General features: G+C 36.7%; 1 protein-coding gene across 5 annotated transcripts in view; it reads right to left on the bottom strand.

The window, feature by feature from the left end:
* The window catches only part of RAPGEF2 (Rap guanine nucleotide exchange factor 2), a 188058-nt gene that overhangs the window by 102549 nt on the left and 61952 nt on the right, over window positions 1-23557 (bottom strand). For 4 of the 5 annotated variants that reach the window (XM_082051650.1, XM_082051647.1, XM_082051646.1 and 1 more), the window contains exons 3-4: window positions 22993-23049; window positions 9336-9419 (exon numbers count right to left, since the gene is read on the bottom strand). In XM_082051650.1, coding sequence (XP_081907776.1) covers window positions 9336-9419; window positions 22993-23049 — 141 coding nt within the window. Of the gene's footprint in view, window positions 1-9335; window positions 9420-22992; window positions 23050-23557 lie in introns of those variants that run through there. The other variant, XM_082051649.1, reaches the window with a different exon arrangement.

Below are 23557 nucleotides of genomic sequence, written 5' to 3'. Positions count from 1 at the left end.
TTCTTATATTTAGGTAAGCAATGAGTAGGTAAGTTCTCAAAGATCATGACATTTATAAACTTGCCCAGAGACCTTGTCAGCATGTAAAACACACATAGTCTTCCTTTTGCACTCAGCGGCAATCTCATCATCCACTTTTCTCAAGTAACTGAAGGGGTTTTTTGATGTCTTGCAGGTTTGTAATAAAACTCAAAACCTTAAATATTAAAATCAGGAGGAACCTTAAATCCAAAGACTCAGATTGCAGAACTGGTCATCTCATCAGCTGCAATATCAACTGAGAAAAAGCAAGTTTTCTTCTGATACTTTTAATTAGCAATGTAAGTAGGAACGAATACCCAGGTATAACAATTCTCACATTTAACTTTGAAATAATTACCATACTTTAACAGACAATTTTCCCCTCCTCAACTACTCAGAAAGAGCTCTCAATTATTTCCACACCTCACTTTTATGCAAGTAATTTATTATCATTTTACATAACTTTAATATTAAAAAGAAGACTGAATTTTTATAAATAAGATACCAGTGTAAGTGAAAACTGTTGAAACTAAATTACTATCACAAAGTACGGAAGAACAAATAAAAGCAAAGATGAACCATGTTGCCACGATTGATTAGATGCTGTTCTCAATGACTTCAAGCTGTGACATGCTGCATTAGAACCCAAATGTTCAGATTAGAAAGGTCTCTCTAACCAAAGAGACAATATAAGCTTAAGAGTCAGCAATAAAAAACCTACAATTTTAAGGCCAGTTTTTTGCCGCACATTTTAAAAAACAAGTATCAACTAAGAACCACTTAAGTGTTTCAACAATGAGAAGACAAACACCTTCAGGACAAAACAAACAAACAAAGCAACCAAACCAGTAACAACAACAACAAACACATCACAACAAAATCAGTGGAATGAATGTTTTCCCATCCATCCTAGAGAGTATTCTAAAACATTCCCAGCAAAAACAAAAAGCTCACAATTTCAGCACACATTTCAAACACTAAATAGCCATAATTTTAACGCCAACTTTCTAACATATAGTCTTCAATATCTACGAATGCTGCCAACGTTTAATCCCTTTTTTTTTCCTCTATCAGCTATTTTCAAAGATTCTCTCCTTTCCTCTCATTTCTTTCTGCTAAAATATTACCTTCCATCAATCTAGTCTATCAAACCCCTTCACTTAATTTTAGTTTTTCCTTAAGGTACTTTTCAGTTACTTTGAGCTATTGAGATACACTCATGCTTACAGAGAAAAATTCTGTTATCCACGTTACCTCAGATTTTGGTTTTCCTTTGCATTGGCTATTGACCATACTAATATCACACTGAAAATTTTTGATTATACTTATTCTATATAGCAAGTGCAAAAATAATCTGAATTGGTTCATAGGCAGGACTTGCTATAAAAGTGGTTTAGATTTATACTGTTATATACTTTGTTTCTGTGCTCCATTTACAGTCTTAAGCATAATTTTGACATTAAAATAGATAAATTTAACTTTTTCGTATTTTTACACCATTGTGGTTTCAATAGGGAAGATTAACACCATTGGCCTGAATAACGTACAACATAAGAAAAGTCTACTTTTTTTTTTTTTTAATAATGTAGCATCAGTGGCAGGAAACATCTTGACTTACAATCACCACAAGTGAAACATCAACAAACTGAACCAGAAAAAGGACTCTCGAACCTACAAGATCAAACAATTAACAGGCCTCTCCTACAGAAGGTCTGTAAAGTTGTTCTGATCACTCTGCCAACTCAGCATCAGCAGGTGATCAAGACCACCTCAAGTCCATCATCAGGTCTTTCATAGGGAAAGAGACTGAAGACTGTAGCTCCAGGATACAAACTTAGAAACTAGCACAATGCCTGCATTTGCCAGTTTGTTCAGGCTTCTGAAGTTGGCTTTTCTCCTAGCATAGAGCATTTCCTTCCATGAAACGCCCCCCCCCGCCTTAAAAGGAATTAGAAATATTCAGGCTCACTTAAGTTACTCAGGTCATTTGACACTTTCTGCTTCTTTGGTACCTTCTCTTCTCCCCATTAGAAACTTGGAAGACAGCCTGGTAGCACTAGCCCCACTACACTGGAATTCTATTTTTATTCTCAAAAGATGCCAGCGCAATAGATTAAGTTCCTTAACATATTATCAGCTGTGCAAGAACAAAATTCCAGTAGCGTTGAAATAATTGTTTTGACAGGAACAATGCCAGACACCACCCAATCTCATCATTTAGTAACTGTGTCCTTTTGTATTTCCCAACACCTCAGATACTGGCAGCACACTTGGAAGATGACCAATTTCAAACCTCAATAAACTCTTAAATTATTCAGTAGAACAGGAGACAAGTGGAATAAAGCAAAATCCAACACCAAACTCATTTAGCTGTGAAAATAATTTTAAGTATTAATATTTTTTCAAAGCACACCAATTTCTGCAAAGAGTATGGACAGTTTCAGATGACATTACTGGTTCAAGCACCATGTGCTCTGCATCACAAACTTTGCTGTAACAGTGGGTGACATGACAAGACAAGGCCCTGTTAATTTATGGCTCAGCTAATTCAGCTACATCTGGATTTGACTGTGATCATGTCTAAATGAAGTAGCCAGATTGAGAGAGCTTGAAACCCTCACTGCATGCCCTCCAGGTCTAGGTGGCCTGCAGGGAGGTGAGCCCAGGAACAAACCCATGGCAGCTCCACCTGCTCCAGAAGCTCATAAGGAAGAAGGCAATGTCACACACCAGCAAGGTCCAGGCTTCACTGACAACACTGGCCATGACAGCAGATTCAAGGTACATGGCCAGACCCAATAAAATGTTCCCTCTTGTAAGCAAGCTTTTATTTGCTCCAGGAGTCTTACAAAGTAATTATAGCCACATCCACTGTGATAATCTGATTTTGTGCTTGCGGGTAACAGCAAACATATCCAGCCAAAAGGACATACACAGTCTTTTAGGTAGAGACAGACAGTACAAAGCAATTAGCATTACTTTCTCACTGTCTGTTTGAAATCCATTGTGAATAATTCATGGTAGATGCGCAGTCAGTCATGAACGGACTAACATTTCCACTACTTCTACCTTCTTTCTTCAGCTTATGACCTCAGCCTTTCCTAGATTAAACCATCAGACTCCTTCATGCCTCAGTTTCAGCTGATGGACTGAAATGCTGGACTAAGCCATCCACACCAGACAAGACCAGATGGCTTTGGGGATCAGCTCACAACCATACCATACTCTATACCAAGGGCTTCAAACTCATTTTCACTGGGGGCTGCATCAGCCTCGTGGTTGCCTTCAAAGGGCTGAATGTAATTTTAGGACTGTATAAATGTAGGAGTAGTACAGAAATAATAAAGCAGCAAACAGGTCATGGGAAAATCCAGTAGCAGCAACCAGCAGCAAAAAAAAAAAAAAAAAAAAAAAAAAGAAAAATTAAGTTTTATATTAAAGAGTGAGAGTTCTGAGGGCAAACTAAATCCAAAGCACACATTTTCAAGTAATTTCTTAAACAGACTTGAACCATAACCTGGGGAGTTATTTTTCTTCACAAAGATCCAAAGTACAGTCTTTGGGTTTTCATTGTGACACTGTAAATCCTTAGCCACAGGCAAAACTCAAACAGCAAAGCTCAGTAAGTTCAGCACAGCTCTTGATCAACTCCCTCTGCAGCTTAAATAACTAAACCAGCAGCTCCTAAAAGTACAACCTTGAGCCGCCCCAAATCCTTTGTTCTAAAACTCTCAGTTTCCCACTCAGGGTAAAAAAATTAAATAAAAACCAAAAAAACCCACCACCTTTTTTAGTAGAATTCAAAATTTATCTTGGTTTAAATATTTGTGTATGTTGGTGACTCTCTTTCAGTTAAAACACTGGTTTCATTCTGTTACCTCAATCTCAGCCGGCAACAGCCACTATTAACAAACACTAAGTTACAAATTTATTAGGGTCATATATTGAGAGAAGGTTGTGATTAAAGATATCAATATAATTTTATTCACTGTAAACTGCACCAAACAGCATGTCCCAGGCATCACAAAAGTTAGGTAGTATGTTTCAGGATACATAAAGCTGTATAAATGCATGTATCCAGCCAAGAGCTCTGCTCCAGCACTAGTATACTCACATGCATTACCTGTCAAAAGAAAAAAAGCTGCCAAAATCCCTGAGAAATTTTCTTCTGAGAGGGGTTATTTTAAATTACTCAGAACACACATGGACAAGGACAAAGCATTTATACTCAAAATGAGTTTTGTTATTGCTTTAAACACATTCAAAACAAGTCCATAATTCCTTCAATCGCTCTCTAGTGGAATTTGATATTCTAATTCCATTTTTTAAGTTGTTTTAGTATGAGCAAGACCACAGGGCTAAATCATCAATATTTAAATACATAATCCCTTTCAATTTTAAAGAGAGAAAAAAACAGATGTGTTCTCAACTTCAAAACTCAATCTTTTAATTAGAGGAAAAAGCTTAAATAATTGCTCTTGTACATAAAATTTATGAACTTGCCCAAGGGAGAGCAGCTCTCCATTGCCATATCAAGTGATGAGGGGAGAACTGGTTGGGTGTGGCAGTAAAGAAGGAAAACAAGAGGAAATAGTGTAGATGAGCAAGTAGTTAAAGACAAGCAAAGCCAGGTCTGCACATGGCAAGTTGGCATCGCAGCACAGCACACACCACCCAGATGGGCTCAGATGAATTGTAGAAGAAAAGCTGAAAAATCCAAGCACCAGTTCTGTGTTCTGTTGCTGCTAAGAGTTAGTTGCATCATCGGTCATGGAGGCCATGGGCAAACACAAGGTTAGCTGTGGGAGATCTAGGAGATGTTTTTGTAGTGCAGCTCTAAGTCAGATAAGATGAAAGACCATGGTAAAATTCACACTAGAACCAAAGTCCTGGAACAAAAACTACAGGGAAGTCTGAGCAGCTGAGAAAATGTGATGAGAGCATGAAGCACATCTAGGGATGCTAGAGACCATTCCTAATGATATTTTGAGGGACTGTCACATTACTGCTGCCAGTGACTTCATGAAAACACAGGAGAAGCAGAACAATCTCAGGGAATTGTATTTCCTGCTCATTTATTTTCTGGACTTCATACATAAACCTTTCTCTACCATGTGAACTGCCTCAGGGTACAGATGCTCAGTGGAAACGGTAAGGTGACCAAGTGTTAATTTGTGCTAGCTTGTTGGTCGTGGTAGGAGCAGGGAATTAAATAATGTTTAGTTCGACCATAATACATGCCAGGTATGTCAAAGAAAGGGAATCGGTATGGAAACTGTTAGTAGCAAAATATGGGGAGAAAAAAAATATATCTTCCTCACATTAACCTGTCAGAATAAATTTCACTGTTGAAATTTACAGAAATTAAATGTGAGAACAAGATTAAGCTTTACTTTATGTCACCAGCTTTAATTGTTCAGGTCAAAATCCTTTAAAACTCCAAATTGTAAATATTTAAAATCCAGCATTATCTTATGAACACTATTTACTTGACATTTGAACAAAGACAAGCTAAAATATACTACCATAGGGAAATAGTATGTTACTCATGCTCGTTTTCACAAAACAGACATGGCTTAGATGTTACATTTTCCAAATAAAGTTACTTGATTTAGGATTTTATGTATTCCAATATTCAATCTTGAACATATTTTGAGTTAAAGACTTGTCAAGTAGCTAGCTACAAGTACTTTTACAAGTCAGTCAGTACATTATATAACTTTGCCAAAATCGGCAGCTATGCCACTCATTTCAAACTATTTCAACTAGCAGCTATTTGATCAAATATAGTACATTACAAAGCTGCTTATTTTTGGACTGCTATACCATTATTTATTTCTGGTTTGAGTGGGAAAGCAGGGAGGTGGTCATTTCTTATGCTTTGAGGCCGCACGGAAACTACTATTTGGGGGGGGGGGGGGGGGGGGGGGGAAACCACCACATCAAAAAAAAAAAAAAACCCACACAAAACACCAACCATGTTTACCTGACATAAAATAGACAAGAAAATAACGTTTTCAGTGTCATCCACCAACCAGATTGAGGATGCTGTATCTGAAACCAGTGCAACTAAATTAGCTAGTAGACCTACTCAAATGCACTAAGGTATTTCCAAGTTGCAGCTCTAAGTCTGATGATAGCACTCCAGCCTGTTCCTTATAGGCTCACAGGCCAACAGCGACCAAGCTAAGAGTAAGATGGAATTCAGCACAGGACTGAGAAAACATCTCCCAGATTGCAGGCAGATTCATTCACTAGGGCTATCTGAATTACCCTGTCTAGGTACTACTTTTACCCTAGCTTGTACAAACATACATTTTAAAAGAATGCAATCCAACAAATAATAGCAAAAGCTCTTGAAATTTGGGACGGGAGGGTAACAACACACACATATACTTAAATTTGGCCAGGTATTGCCCAACTGTCATCCAGTGAAGCTGAGCTTCACAAAGGCAGAACGATGGACAAGGGGAAGCCCGCAGTCTGAGCAGGACCAGCAGCTCCTAAGGCCCCACTGAGAGGGCTGAATGCAGCCCAGAGAACCTGTGCAAAGGGATTTACCACAGGTGCCTGGGGAACAAAAACCAAAAAAACACAACAACAAAAAAAATTGTAAGGTAGGGAAAAAAAAAAAAAAAATAGGAGTTTTGGATGGTGAGATTTTTGGGGACAGGAGGGATGGGTTACTCTAAGCTCTGGGAAAAGTTAGGGAAACAAGAATTTTGAGTCACTCAGATTTGAAGAAAGGAACACACTTCTTGCTTTCTGCTCCTACACACACTTCTCAGCTCCATCCTGCTCTCTTACTCACCAGCTTCACATGTTGCAAAATTATTTCCTAGTGGCTTTCTAGATTCTCAAAGATAAAATGGATTAAACTGGGAAAAAAAAACCCACCAGAAAAATCTAAATATGAATTTACAATAAGTTTATTCAAATGACAATGTTTTGGTCAAACAACATCCAATTTAGATGATCTCTACCAGGCAATGTTTAGGTCTCTTCCTATTACCTGACATCAATGATGCATCAGGACACGCTCCATTTGCTAAAGCGTAGCAAATTCATCTTAACGGCAATAAGACTTCAAGACTCCCAAATGATGCAATGCTCAAAAAAGCTCTTGAAACTATTACTCCCTGTATGTGTACAAATCGCCAGTTTAAGCAAACAGTTATCCAGTAACTGCCTTTTGCACACTTCTGACACTATTCTTTGCATTTCAAAATACCATCCTACCAGTTCTTTCTGGACAGCAACCTTTTCAGGAGATCTCACTCCCTTTTTTCTACAGAAGTGTAAAATTTTACTTAAGTATTGCTGTTAATCAGTCTCTTCCTCTGAGCAGTTTATGATTTCCTTGTGAGCAATTCACTGGCAGCGTAAGTAAAGCTGAACAACTTAGTTTTCTTCTCAAGTCTTTACTTTACAAAAAAAAAAAATTAATTCATTATTATCCACCAGTATCCCAAATTAGAAATTTAACCTGGGTCCCCTCTCACTTTTCCCAAGTTTCTTAGTCATGGATGAGCCCAAGGCCCAGATATTGCAGCTTACTCACTTATAAAGTAAAAATCCTGATTAGCCTTGTCCTAAACTAAAATAAAATTTAAATAAGGCCCTCACCTTTAATAACTACAGCTTCTGAGAACAAAAGCATCTCACTGGAATGACTCTGGATTTGCTCTCCAGAAATAGTTTGTATCTTACATCATTAAAGTTTCTTAATTTTGCTTTCACAGACTTATGTTACTTTTGTTAACTAACAAATTGTCTCTCTTACAATTTTTTTTCCCAAAACACCAGCCTTGGCAGCTACCTGATCCCATCCACAACTATGAAACTACTTTTATTGGCAAATTACACACTCACAATTCACCAAGATCTCAGACATTGTCCCAGGTGTCATTTCTGAATTTGTCCAGGTGAACAGCCCTTGAGTGCTCTGCTTAGAGCCACAGGACCTGTAATTTTCTGTTCATTCTTCCAGGAAGAATCTCAAGTTAATTGTTTATCTTATTAAATCTCACCTCTCATCAAGCGTCAAAAACTGCCTGAAGCACAAGTACTGCTGTAACTCAAAGGAACAGAAAATTCTTGCCCGAGACTATATACAACCACCCTACACTGAGATATCATATCTCCTTTCTTCTGGCATCTAAAGGCAGCACTTTCCGCCAGCTTTTTTTCTGGCATTGCCTATTCATGGGTGACATATGGGACAATTTTCTTCCATCTGCCTGCAGCAGGGATCCTATAATCTGTTGTTGTGCTACTTTTCACAAAAAACAGTTTTGCACCTTTAGCATATACTGTTTAATGGCACAGCAAATTTACTGTTTTATCAGCAGTGCCTGTCCTCTTACAGATGCAAGACACTTGCTTACACCAAGAACATGCCACCATCATCAAAAGGAAGTCCCAAGACCAGCATCACTCTCCCATTGAAAGGCAGATTTGAACATCTAATTGTTCATATGCCAACCAACACTAGCTCTGAAGTGGTTTCCTACTATTTAAAATTGTAAGGAAGTTTCTGGTGTTTTCATTCTCATCATACCATACAGAGACAGGTCATTCTTCCATTCCGCCTTTCACAGATGTTATTACATGCCATGTACTTCAAAGGATCCTTTTATAGCAGTCTGAATGAATATGCATATAACCAGCATTTTATAGTGATTCTCCTCTGCTTCCACTGAAATTATCAAGCTCAGCCACCTTCGTCCAAAATCCTCACAGTCATTCACGTTTTTTCTATAGCTCAAAATAATGAAGCTTTTTACTGTAACAATGTAAGTTCTGAGTGTCTCACACTCCAACTTATCTTTTGCCATGTAAAATATCACCCCTCACTGCAAAATTACATGAAGCACAACCTTAAACGAAAGTAGCAAAAACGGCATTAACGTGATCTAAGCATATGTTAAAACATATACTGAAAACTCATGCACGGTAAGTAAAGCCTCAGGAAAACATCATATGCCCCAGTGCATCCTATGATTTAAGGTTTGATTACTCACAAGAACCTGGTACTTCACTCAATTTTTCAGGTTTTTGGTGGTTTTGTTTTTAAATTGACAGCAGTTGCATGACACTTTGGATGTTTGTACACTGTCCACAATGATCGGCTTTGAATTCTAGCTACAGGTATAAAACAATTGCCACAGGTAGTAAAGGTAAGAAATGTGTGTTTATGTGTGTACTTATGTGTTTCATTAAGCATAAGGCATTGCCTTTTAATTTTAAAAATTCTCTGTATCTCATGATGTATGTTGAAAATACAGACTGTAGTACATTCATAGCTGACATACCTGCTCCTTGGAAGAAACATAGATTCTTTAATGAAGACTGAACCAGACAGCAGGATATACCAACAGGTACCAATATCATCGGGGCTAGAATAAAAAAAAACAAGGACACAGTTTAAGACACTTAAGTTACTCATAGCACTACCAAATCTGCAGTACAAAGAACAGAGGCAAAAATGCTCAAAATTAGGGAAGAAAGGCACAGTTCAATCATTTACAAAACAATTCCATCAAACTATTTAATTTTGATCTGCAAATACATACATTATTAGAATCCCTCATTTCTTTTACTTCACTTTTTTAAAGTCTGTATTTGTTCATTTGGTAACAGCACAAATCCAGCAAAATATAATTGAAAGCAAATACACTGTAAATATATTGTATTCTGTCAAACCCATTACTTTCCTCTTGCTGAAGAGAAGTGTGGCATCTTCCCTTCTATAAATAAGGCTTCCCTTCCCAATTCTAGCCATCTCCTTTACCCTTTTTTTTTTTTTTCAAGAGAGAAGTTTCTCTTTCAGCATTAGTCTATTGTCCCACAAAGTAAGACAGTATTGGATACCTATATCAGATTTGTTAGTTAACTTTATCTGCTGCTATTACACACTGCCCCGTTCATGTCTGTTCCAGGCACAAGAATAAATTCCCAATAAAAGGGGCAAAGAGTTTTTTTCCCCCCTCTCTTCATCCCATAGAGGAACTGGATGAGGGCTTTGTCATGCAGGCCCAGTTCATCCTACTGTAGATTCAGATCTTTCTCCTTGAGCCATACAAAATCCTTTTCATAGGCTTAGACTCTTCTTGGACAAGTTCAAATAATGTTTAGACAGGAAAATAAAATAGTTTAAGGTTACTAGAAATAGCTGTGGTAAAATTCTTGTGCCATTTCAACAGTCAACACTGAGAATATCTGTACTTCAGTTTTTACTACTTCTGCTTCTTCCAAAGACACTCAGTAATTGGATTCAAGTACGCCATCAAGACTGCATGAGCGTTCTTATCTGAAAACCACGTCCCTAGTGACACCGAGATGCAGATTACTTAATTAACCTGTAGCACCTTCATTTTTTTAAATTACATGTCTCAAATCTCTAGCAACTATTAGTTCTAACTTCAAGCAAGGACAGCCCACACCTTCTAATGACAATGACAGCGTAGTATTAAAACCCAATCTTAAATTTAAGTAGGCTATGTACATGCTAACACTGTGCTTTTTCATTTGAAGTACTTCAATTTAAGGAGTACCTATACAACAGGGTCCTCAAAACAAGAGTGCCATTTCCTCAGCACTCACTGTATTGCACTTTGTGAAAGGGAAGTTGAAGTTTGGGAGGGGGAGCTGGCCTAAGACAGTGGAGAACAAAACAGCAAGCCATCCAATCTAAAAACGTGCTCCGTTTCCATTGCAATATAACCATGAGAGAAAGGACAAACATCAGAAACATGGATAATTAACAGAGGAAATTAAGGACACAATCTATGACAAAGAACACAAACTAAGATAATGCAGCCTATATTTCTTTTCTACCAGCCTATGACCCGACCACTGAAGCCTTACCGATCAGTGAAAACCTTCAAAAGGGAGACTTCAGCAAATACTTCTTTATACTGATAAACAATAGCAAATGAAGCAATAACACTGTGTCACTGCTAAAACAACAAACTACTTTGATTTACATAGTTGACGTGCACCAAGCTGCCTTTTCTGAAGTGTGCTTCTCATGCGGACCTGTATTGTCTAAACTTTGTTATTCTAGAATAATCAACGTTGTCCATAAGGACAGAGAACCAGGTTAAAGCAGATGAACTCAAGAAAACCAACGCTTCAAAAGGAAATATCATTTTAAGAAATATAAACATGCACCTGAGTTAAGCCACAAATTTTAAACACTCTTCCCCCAAAAATGAGTCCTACCCTGGCAGGCATATAGCCAGCATTGCTGCTGAACTGCCAGTCTGTTGGGTTTTTTGTTGTCTCTGGTTTTACACAGATGCCAATCTAAATACAAATAATCTGCACTAATTAGCATAGTTAAAAGTTTCTAAAATCGACATTTTTAGCATTGGCTGTTAGACTGAGTGACTTTCCAAGTTGCTGGGAAGTAATTCTATTAAGATGTCAACAATAATTTTTCCATATGGATTACAGTGGGTTTTTATTAGATATTTTTATGTTGAGTTTTGTTTGTGTGTGTGGTTTTGTTTGGGTTGTTTTTGTGGTTTTGTTGTTCTTGTTTCTGTTTGGTTGATTTGGTTTGGTTTCTTCCTAAAAACTGGGAGTTTGATTATGTATAAAAGTGTAGCCTGACAGAAAAGAACCTCATCTGGGGTCACAGGCTCTATGACTCTAAAGCAACAGTAATCTAGAAGATCTGTTTTTACTCTTACAGAAAGCCATTTCCAATAATAAAGTAATAGAAACAAGAATTAAAACCATGTATTGAAAACAACAATAAAATACTTTAACTTTTACAAACTTAGTGATGCACAAGCTTTTTTTTCTTTCCTCCTTTAAGAGCTGATGAACTATTTTAAATCCTCTGTGAAATCATCCGTTTTTAAGGGTTTTTACCTATCTTTTCTCATTGGAGATATTTATCTGCAAAGAGAAAAGCAGCCACTGGCTTTCACAAGCATCAGTCAGTATGTTCAATATTCAAATTCATCTTAATGCTACTTTTGAATCTCCCTTTGAATCATTTAGCAAACAGCTATAATGATTATACATTTAACCTCAGTGGTTTAATTTTTTTCTTGTTTGATCACACACAGCAGGTCTTTTCACTCAGTTACTCATCCAACTCAGTTTCATCTTTTTTTTTTTACTAATTAATGGGTTTATCCACTCCAGGTTAGCTCTTAAGCAGTTGTTGCTCCTTCTCAATCATCTGTCATGAACTTCATACTTCATCCACTTTATTTATAATCAAAAGAAGCATCTGTTCATTTGACAGCGGAAAATGCTGATAAAAAATAAACTTAAGGAATACCATCTGACTGGGTTTATTTTCTTTCTCTTTTTCATGTACTTTGATATCTGTTTTTATTTTTACAGTCATGTTTGGACTTTCTAAGCTCTACGGTACTCATATCATGTAGTGCAAAAACCACTCTACTGTAGTCAACGAAAGAAATTAAAAAAAAACTTCAGTACTGTGGTACCGCAATCGTGAAAGGTCACCACAGAATATGTCTGCATCCAAAGTATCTTCCCCAAAATGCACTGTGTATTCTTTTAAACTGTCATCGCCAGCCAAAACATCACAAATATTTCCAAGACAGTCTTCAAGAGCAAAGAACACTGACGAATGGATTTTTATTCTCTTTACTCTTATAGCTCTACTAGTGTTTTAATATAGTCTCGAACAAAACATCTTAAGAAAACTCACTTGTATAAAAAAAATACATCCCTTCCCCCAGAAGACACATGCTTCCCTCCAAAAACACTATAGACAAATGAAAAACAGATTTATTCCTTTCATATGAAAATAAATTTAACTCTTGCACTTCTCAACACGTGCTACACTTCCAGTTTTTTAGAATTAAGCCTCAACAAAGCCATTTGGCAGCCAGCTCTTGCAAGATAGTGCTGTTACACAAACCACATGCAAGCCTTTCATTTTAAGGACCCTGGGCTTTTCACAATCCTATTCAAACATCAGGTGGCTTTCAATCAAGTTTCCGTGTTTTCTGTCCTATGCCTGACATCTGTTTCTCAACAATGCATTTGCATTCTTCAGGACTTTTGTGCCTGTAATGAACAACAGAAGGAACTGCAGAATCAGCCTACAATGAACTACAAAATCACTTTTTCAAGCCACACGAGACTCATGCAAATACCATTTTGCTCAATGCAGAATACTTGCATTTGAAACGTTCTTTGCAATCACATTTTACACTTTGTTTCTAAACATTAAAATTGAATTATAGACAATAAATCTAAGCCTAATTAATGAGTTTTCTGTCACTGCTAGAATACTGTCTACCACTGGCAGCTCATAGTGGCATCTATTATAAAAACTTGTATTTGTCCTCCTCAGGATATTTCTTCTGTTAAAGGGATGACCATAAATTGTGCTAAAAAGGGTTCTTTTGTGGACAGGACACATCCCTGATTGCATTTGCAGGAAGGTATTAAGTGTGTGTAAGCATTTCATTCAGAATTAGCTGAAGCAGAATAGATTCTGATGACTTCCCCTCAGAGGCATCCTTAGAGGAATATTTGGTTGTTTCTGTCAAGGGACAGTTGAGGGAAGAGTCCAGCAGCACTTGTCAGTCAAGTTGATATAGAAAGGAAAGACATTTGCTTATGTAAGATCTTTTCAATTTCTAGTTCTGTAAGGGTGCCAGTGGTATTCATCCCAATCACCACGACTAAAGAAGCAGCTGTCAGACACTGGGGAACTGGGAACTGCAGTGAACAATCCACATCAGGCTGAAGGCAAATCCCACCCAGCCAGGCAAACATCACTTCTACCTAGTTTTGAGTTCCCCTTCTCACCCTCCCCCAAGTATTGCAAGGCTGCATGCACAGCAGGAGTGAAAATACTTGAAATCAGAAGTTACTGACACATTTCTAAGCAGGCATCCACAGATGATCTTTGCAGGCAAGAAACTGATTTATCTGTTTGCCTTAAGTGATGGAGTACATTGCTTCAAATTAAGACTGGTGAGGGGTTCTCAGGGTTATTTGGGTTTTGTTTGTTTCTTTTTTCCAGCTTATCTACTGTTCTGGGTATTCACCTGGATGAAACTCCACACTGTTTAAGTTACATTGCCTAATAAATGCAGCACAGCTATTTCGCTCCCCCAAGTTACAGAAAACAAGATTTATTACTTAGAAAGTAAGATGACACAGGCAATTGATCCTGAAGTCACACATTAAAGGGCAGTCAGAAGAACAAAATCAATACACATAGTCTTTCTGTCCTAGCTATATTAAAGCCAACAAAAGCCCCAGTGAAACCTTGGTGACACAAACTTCCATCCATCCATTACAAAACCAACAGGTCTATGGCCAGATTCAAGGCATTGGCTCCACTACAACTGTAACTGCTCATGTCACACCAGCTTTAGACTAGTGTCCCTCTGCCTACACGCACTTGAAGCATTTGTCTGCTGTGCAGAGGACAAAACCTAAATCTTAAAAGAAAGCAGCAGAAGAACAGAGATCTTTAACACAAGATAGGATTTGTATTCTGTGAAGACAACAAGAGGACTCGGGTACCAAGATTTAACATTATTGTTTTATATCTACTACGATAGAGCTACCTATTGATGAAGTTTTCCGAATACCCAAGTTCTAGCAGCAACCTTAAAGTGGTGCAAAACTGAACACCAATACCAAAACAGTCACCAGTAAGCAGACTTGATTCATAATCTGCACTTGCCTCAGTTAGTTGTACGAAATTCAAATAAAGCTACTTTAAACCTTGACTCTAATGTTATAGTACTTTTGAGAGCAGGGGATTTCCTGGGGAATTTATATTTAATTTCCCAGAACGCAAGACAGCATGCTTTGTGGCAACTTGGGAACTAGGAACGGATATGCAGAGACTGGATTGCAATGCCCTCCCATTGCATTTCCCTCCCCAGCTTCCTTGATGTAGCAGCCAGACAGCAGCCTTCTCAGCTTTGAAAGTGACACAAAAACTGAATACAGAACTTTGCAAAGTAACTTCATAGCTGTCACTCTAACTGTTCTATACAGAAACTTCAGTTCCATAATTATGCAATAGCCTAAGATGACATCACCAGGCTGTCACCATTTATAAGGTTAGATAGTATTTTCAGACTTAAGTCTTCATATCTTCTAGAATATGATTGTTCTTTCAGACCTCAGAGGTAGTCAAAGTTCAAAAATTAGGAAGTTTTTCTAAAGCTCTGGATTGCCAAGATCCAAGAAGTTTGCAGGCTCTCTGAGAGCCTTCAGCATTTCTGTCAAACTCCTCATGCTGTGAACTATTTACTTCACTGGAAGTGGCAGCTTCTTATTCCCAGATCGCAAGTAGTAACACATACACTAATGAAAACTTAAGTTTTATTTCCTAATTACAATTATTTTTACTTAAAGCAACATGTAGCACTTGTACACCAGGTTTGTAACTACAAACCTGAATCAATATTAACAGCATAACAAAGAAATCATGCACAAAAAAATAACTTGTTTCAGTCCATGTTCCCCTGTTGAATCTACCGCATCTCCACACATACTGATTCTAAAGGGCATCTGTCTACAGTAGCACAGGTGTTCAAACTTTAGCTTTCAGATTTCCTGATCACATAAGATGCTGAAAAACCTTCCAAAATATTCAACTACAATAAAGATTTAAGTCAACCTGCTGAAAGACCAAATAAACCTGAAATATCCACAGCATAAGTCTTCCCCTTTCCTAAAGTCCTGATGCATCACTTCCCTTTAAGACTTCTTTAGAAATAGCTATATTTTACCCACAGCAATCCATTTACTTGTCATTCCCATCAAGATGAGATGTAGCACTACTAAAATCTCTGGAATAATGAACCATATTTAGCACATGGTTCCTTGTGCACATTTGGTTCAACTAGGATAATGAACATCTTAAGTATGCACAGTGGTAAGACCTTGCAGGTCTTCATGCTGGCAACTGCCAAACATGCTTTAATCCTATCAAATAAGACATCACTTCAGTGCAAAATTCCACACCTGGACTTGAAATAACATGCTAATAGAAGACTTTGCCTCTCTGACCACCTTCTGGTCCAAGCTACTTCATAAGAAGAAAAATTTCTTGGTTGTGAAAGAGCTGGAATTTTTCTCTCCATAAATCACTAAAATTCCAGTCACTGAAAGATTCAAGATTTACATTTAAATTGGATATAGTACCATTCCTACAAGCTATAACATTTGTAGCTATTTTGATAAAAGAGCTTATATTACAAACCAAAATGTAGCTAGCAGATTACATTTTCTTGAAAATGTATAATCAAATTTGTTAAAGGTTGAATAAATTTCAGAACGTAAACACAGATTAATTCAGAACAGACATTGCTCCTGCTCCCAGATTTCCACCTGAGAGGAACAGAAACAACGAAAACTTGACATGTCAGAACTGGGACCTCTTTCAGGCATTTAAGTACTACACAAGAAGGAATTAGAACATTGCTCTGCAAGTGTACGCTCCATAGGATCTTGTTTTAGCAGATTAATCTGTCTGCTTCTCTTTGCTCATTTCAGTTATCCTCTGTGTGCTGAAAGCTATAGGTAGTTTAATTTAATAACCATTGCCACAATTAGACAGGAGCCCTGGAGTGCCTTGGGATGCCAAACAGGTCCTTAAGTTCAACTGTTCTCTCAAGCAAACATCTCATTGCCAGAAAATCCTGACCACTAGTACTGTATTATTGTAACATCCAGAATAATCAGAAAACCATTTACCCACATTGTCAGCACCGCCTATAAGCCTCCTTAATAAGCTAGTTAAGCAGTTACCTCACATCTGCCAGAGCACTTTAGATGCTCTTGATGACATTAAGAGGTGTATCCCAAACGCAGAAATAAAACAGATTGGGTAATTAATGCTTCAGCCACATACAATCTTCAAATACTTTTTTTTTTTTCCTAATGAGCACTTTAAGGTTACATTTATTATTAGCCCTAGTCTTCACTCTAAATGTAAGAAAAAGTTAAAATATATCCAGTAGTAAAACTGATAACTCAGAATTTAGAAATTCTAATTTTCACTAAAAAGGCATCTTAAAGTGCGTATTACAACCAGTGTCCATGATTTTCTTTTATTAATGGGCACAAGATGAAAACTGGTGTCTTATCTCCTGGTAGCAAGAGTGAGAAATAAAGAAGAATGAAGCCAAGAAATAATTCTTCAATGAAAACAAATAAGACTGCTGATTGAACAGGCAACCAATAAATACATTATGCAAAGACACATATGCAAGCTAACTGACCTATTATCATTAAACTTGTACAGTGAATTAGCCCTTGATATCAGAAGAGAAATTCAGAAAGAGAATTAGTCTCCTAAATCATCAGGAAAACTATGACAGAAGTAATAAAATAAAATGTTCTTGCATTCAAAATATTCCAAGGTCAATCAAGACAGAGAATTCCGCTATAAAATCTTAACCACTTCTAAGATTTCTCCAAAATCAAAGCTTTTATTCTCAAAACTACAACAACAACAGCAACAAAAAGATGATAGGTTTTAGTGAAACATTTACACTAAAAAAGGTGCAAATTAAAATCCCCTCAAGAAAAACTTTACTTTAGTCCTCATTCAAAGAACTCTGAAAATCAGGTCAAACAATAACACAGAAGTTTGGAACTGGCTATGCAAAGCTAACAGATTGTAAACATTGACCACTGACACTATTAAGAAGCCTTGATTCAGTCCTTGTTTTAATGATACACATCGCGTAAGAAATATCTCACAGAAAATGTATCGACAACACAATGTATAAATTCAAGTTCCTGATTTACTGCAGTGCAGAACTGGCAGTATCCCAACACTACCTTGGCAACCCCACAGCTATCAGAAGAAGCAATACACCTTTAGGAATACCTAAAGGACACAAAAAAAAAAAAAAAAAAAAAAAAAAAAAAAGAGAGACCAGCCCTGCTGCAGCAGTTCTTTGCATTATTAAATACACTGCTCTGCTGCATTACTTCTACAGAAACCCATGAATGCACAAGCAGAATTAATATATATTAATGTATGTAGAGGCCTAACTGAAAATGAGGATGCTGACCCAGAGAGATGCTTCAAACACATATATTCTGAGTTTACAGTTTATTCAGAGCATTTTAAAAAAATTTTCAAAGTGTGTCTTATTTCTATAAAACAAGGAAAGAAATCTTTTACAGGGGCTCTCTGAAGTCAAGAACATTCAGTAAACAAAGAGAGTAAATGCATAAATATGACCCAAGCCGCCATGAACAAGTGCATCCTATCCAAAAATCATGAATTCTGGTTAAAAGTGTTAAAGTATACGAGGGAATAATTTTACCGATAACTTATAATATCATTAGTGGGAACACCAGCTTGATCCTCATACCCTTCTCTAGAAATTTCTTTCTGTAACATTTTAGGTTTTAAATTTTATATCTATAAGATATAAACATACATAGCTATAGATCACATATACTGTATCTATACAGAATAACTTGGGTTTATGATACCACTATCATAAAACTTCTTGAACATGTATAGAAACATAAAAGCACTCCGTAACACAAATGTGTGCAACAGAAAACAAATTTCAACAAGGTCGCCTCCACAGAGCTCTTCTGATTAAAAATCATACACCAATAGTTAAAGAAGCAGCTTTTAGCTAATTTTTGTTGCACTTCATCACACAATTAAGTCAGGCTATGCAGAAAAGTACAGCAACTTTGGCATTGCTTTTTGTTGTTTTGTACACACTTCTTTTATCCTTCTGAGGGTCTTCACGGCAATACACCACTGTGAAAGAACCATGAATTCCCTAAATGTCACTTTCACTGCGGGACTTCAAGTTTGACTCTCAGAGTTCTGCTCTTCAAGACTAATCATAGATCTATTTCTCACCTGTCCTTGCTCAGAACTACCGTATATTAATTACATAGACTCACAGCTGCAAATAAAACTACAGCTTAGCCATCTAGCTAAGACGTACCCAGACACTTTACAGCTACATCCAAAATCCCTACTTGACTTCTTGTGCAAAGTATGAAACATGGAGAAATGACAGCACATCTCCTGGGAAGAACACCCTCCTGAGGAAGCACTGTAAGTTCCCCGCCAGTCCCTGCCCAAAGACCACCTCCCCAAGGCCTCTGGGCGATCCTCTAACACAACCTGTCCCAAAGCAAATGCTCTCAGACATTCTGCTCTACCTCAGGAAAGATGCCAACATTTTCATCTAAGAAAACCAGAAGTATTTCAGTAGCAACCAAAAAGTCATGCTCCTTTATTTCCTTTCCAAATTTCTTTCAATTCAGGCTTCAGCAGCTGGGCCAAGCCAGCTCTGGAGAAGGCCGTGTGGTTAGCTCACAACAAGAATTTTGGGTCTTGTGATTTGCCACAGTGATGTAACTCAGAAAATCTGGCTAAATCTAGATAGTGATATTACAGCTACTAGACCAGCAAACTTAATTCAAAACTTGGAAATATCCCACAAGACCAGCCGAAATTACGTATCTTTATTCTTTTTGTAGCCTTCTCTACTTCTCATATCCCCCCCTTACCGCAATATAAACACTACAGTCTTAACATAAGTGGATGGTTTTCATCCCAGATTGTATGAAAAGTGTGGAAGAAGAAAGTAAGACGAAACTGAATGGTGTGATTCTGTTTTAAGAGCTTAAATCCAAAATATACTTCTTGCAGTCTTCTCAGAAGGGACATGTGGGAAGTAGGAGCATGTATACTATCAGGCTTTACTGGAAGATTCTCTAAAACACTAAAAAACACACTTTATTTTACAATAACCTGGGTTGGAGTTTCCTTTGTATTCTTTAAAAACATTATAAGCACATTTCAGTTCATTCCACGTTCAATTGCTCAGAAAGTAAAGGGAACACGATCACAAAACTTCGTGCTACAGCATGGCCATTCAGAAACACATGAGGTTTTAATATTGAATTACTTCAGACAGCAAGTCATCAAAACTTAAAATATTTTCTGCCAATCCAATATCTTTAGAGAAGATAATAAGGGAAGCTTAAAGACATACAAGACTTCCTTACACCAAGAGTAAGCCAAACACTACTAAAGCATACCAACAGAATATCAAACAGCATTGCTGAAAATCACATACATTCCTGGTATGATTACAGAGGGGAAAAAAGAGGTGCTTATTTTACTGGAGACATATTCATTTGCTTATAAGCAAAACATTTATTGCCAAAGATTCCTCTCTGCCATTACAGCAAACATTTCAATTTTGATCTGAAAAATTGTGTTCAACTGTCAATAGATATACACAGCCTCTACTATTCTGCAAAAACTTTGGTTTCCAAAGAAAATGCTGTTTAGAAACTTAGTGATGAAAATTTCAAGAATGTCTATTACACAGATATGAAAAAATAATTTTTTTTGCCTTTGAACTATTGATAAAATATATATCTCAAGTGACCAAACTAAGTTTTTTTTAATGGAATCTTTAAGTAGATTTTAATAAAGGTAGCAGGTAAAATAAAATAAATAAATCAAGTGTGTGTGTGTCAAGTAAACCTCAATTCTGAAATTTTGCCTTGCAGGTTTTAAGCCATTTCATTGTTAACTTCCCATCAAACCAAAGTAGTAGAATGACTGGCAAATGAAGAATAACTCGAGCTGAACTGCCACTTTTAATAACCCAGTTTCCATTTAAACAGCGAGATAGCCGTAGGGTTTGAGAATTTGTCACTACCACGTATACCCACTGACACTAAAGTAAATGCAGACGAGATGAGCCAGTTCTAAACAACGTGGTCAACTTTATCCCTCTGGCTATGAAAAAAAAAATCTATAGAGATACTATGAAAATTAACAACTATTTTTTTTTAATGAAGGATAAGAAAATTACTATGTTTGTACCTAATGCAGACAATTATTTTCAGCTTTGCGTACATGTAATAGAAATGTACCTTTTCATATACAGAACAAGTATGAACAAAATTTTCACAATGAAAAAAATCTGAGCAAATAAACAGAGCAACTGTATTCGTTTTCATGTTACCATTTAGGGATAAAGATTTAGCTTATCCACACTGAGACATCAAGTTGTGCCTCAGAGAGGTCACACCCACAGGTCAATTAACAGCTCCAACAGTTGCAGCTATTTTAATAGATTTTTCTAATGAACAAAGAAAATTAGCACTCAATTTCAGACTTCAGTGCAAGTCATACCATCACTGGGGGCGGGTGGCAGAGGGGGAAGTAGTTGTAACTTTGAGTTCAAATCAGAGCTTTAAAACCAACCAAACAAAACCAAACCAAACCAACAAACAAAAAAAAAAAACACACACACACACAAACCTTAGGTTTCCAAACTCATTTTCTGCAGATCATAACTGCATGGATTGATTCTAACGTGGCTATCACATTGCTTCTCTGCTGCAGCACTCAAAGACCTCTTTTCAAACATGTATATTGTAAAATTGGAATTTTGGTTTTTAGAAGAATACATCTTCAATACATATGCTGAATTTGTAAAACAAATAAAGGATTCCTCCAAGTTTGTTATCATAAAATAGAATACTGAAATTAGACTGCAGGTTCCATGGGATCTTCTTACCAAATAGATGTCAAATTGTTCATTAAAATAAAATGTAAAGCTGCAACTCAGAGAAACAGAACATATATTTCTGGCTTTGAAACACTGATTTTTTTTTTAAATAAAATATTCAGTGTTAACTTTCAGGTTTAGCCCATTAAACATTAAATCAGAGATGTGAAATGCTAGAGCAAGCACATTTTGCATTAGCATCTATATCCAGGAACTGCCAAACTGCCCATTAAATCTACTAAATAAATCATGGAGAAAAAAAATGTCAAGAAGCAACTAAATACGAATGACAGGCAAACAACCAAAGTGAAGATGAAGTCACATGAAAGGAGTGACAAAGTAAATCAGTGCAAAAGAATGGCAAAAAGCACTTCAGGTTAACCCAGATTTCACAATTTTCTGTTTGCACATCGTATTTTCTCAGGCATGTATCTCCTGGTAACTTTCGCCTGCCTTGAGTATATGCATAACTAGCAGCCTAAATTCATTCAGCATTTAATTCAAATTTAAACCAACAGTTAGAATGAACCAAGATTTTTGTCTAAACAAAAACTCTAGTACATAATGGACACAAACCAACTGCCTAGAAAAGGACAAATCACAAACACAATGGTCACTAGCAAATTAGTTTGTAAAATGAATAAAGATTATATTGGTCTAATTAAAATTATCTATCCATCTATAGATTTTGATCTTGTGCATTCCCTACGCAACTGATTACTAGGTTTCATTAGATGTTAATTAAACTTTGCTGAATGTTCAAGGCTTATCATGAAAGTTTGTTCAATCACATCTTCATCCTGATGGTCAACATCAGTAAAAAATACACGTGGATAAAATAAAGCATACAGGGGCATTTTTTGTATGCATAAATGTTCAAATGATACCAGACAACCCAGAAAATCTTCATTTAGAATCTGGCTTATCTGCAGTAAGTGAAAAGCTGCTAAACCTTTTGTTGTAATGAGTTGTTTGCATAAACAAAGCAATTGCAGTCCTCAGATGTCTACTGTAGATCAGAGCTGACATTAGATCACATCCCTGCTAATTATAAGCCCTGTCAGATATGTCGATTTGGCACCTCTGGCACGAAAAGCTGGTCACTACTACTTTGACAAAATTGATGTGAGACTAAATGACAACTTATTCTAACGCAAATACATCCCACGTTCCCTAATTCTATACAATCTCACTGGTTACAAAATTAACACAGCACACTTCACTAAGTGACAGTCACTTTTAGCTCCTTTCCTGGCACCAGCAAATTCCTCCACTGATGATGACAATGAAGTGGCTGCTTTTCGTACACAGACTGCGCAATGGGCAAGGGAGCTGGCACTAAACGCTGTCTTTAATGCGCTCTAGAATGAATTAAATCTTTGAACATCACACGAACGGAATCAGAAATACTTACTAGTACAGAACTTCATTAGCTTCATGCCTTTCATATCTAACGGTTTCACACATCAGTCTGAAAAAGAAGGAAAGAAGTAATTTTTAATTATGATTCCTATCAGTGTCACAAAAACTTAACTTTCTGAAGTTAGTCAGTATTTCCAAATTTGCCCCCAGCACTTCCAGAAACTAACCCTCAATTTAAAGCTAAGCTGATTTTTAATTTAAGGGAATAAATTGTTAAGTCTAAGCATTAAAGTTATTGATTTAGGACACGGGACGTAATTGCTCCCATTAAAAAAATATATTAAAAGGGTAAAATGATATTGATCTAATTTGATAAAGTGATCTGATAGAAGGAAGTTGCTTTATGAGGAAACAATTCAGAAATTTTGATACAGATGGAAATTTATTATATATAACACTAATCAGAGATACCACAATATAGAAACTGCTTCCTTTTTCAAGTCAAGGCCAACAGATAAAACAAGAAATTATACTGCATGGTAAATCAATCAATGCTTCTCATTTTGCTAAAATCCAGCAACTTAAAAATTACCATGAGATTTTAATGTTGACATCTC

This window comes from Streptopelia decaocto, assembly GCF_964273445.1.
Source record: "Streptopelia decaocto genome assembly, chromosome: 4".
Classification (NCBI taxonomy): Eukaryota; Metazoa; Chordata; class Aves; order Columbiformes; family Columbidae; genus Streptopelia; species Streptopelia decaocto.
This window is presented reverse-complemented; position numbering and strand designations above follow the sequence as displayed.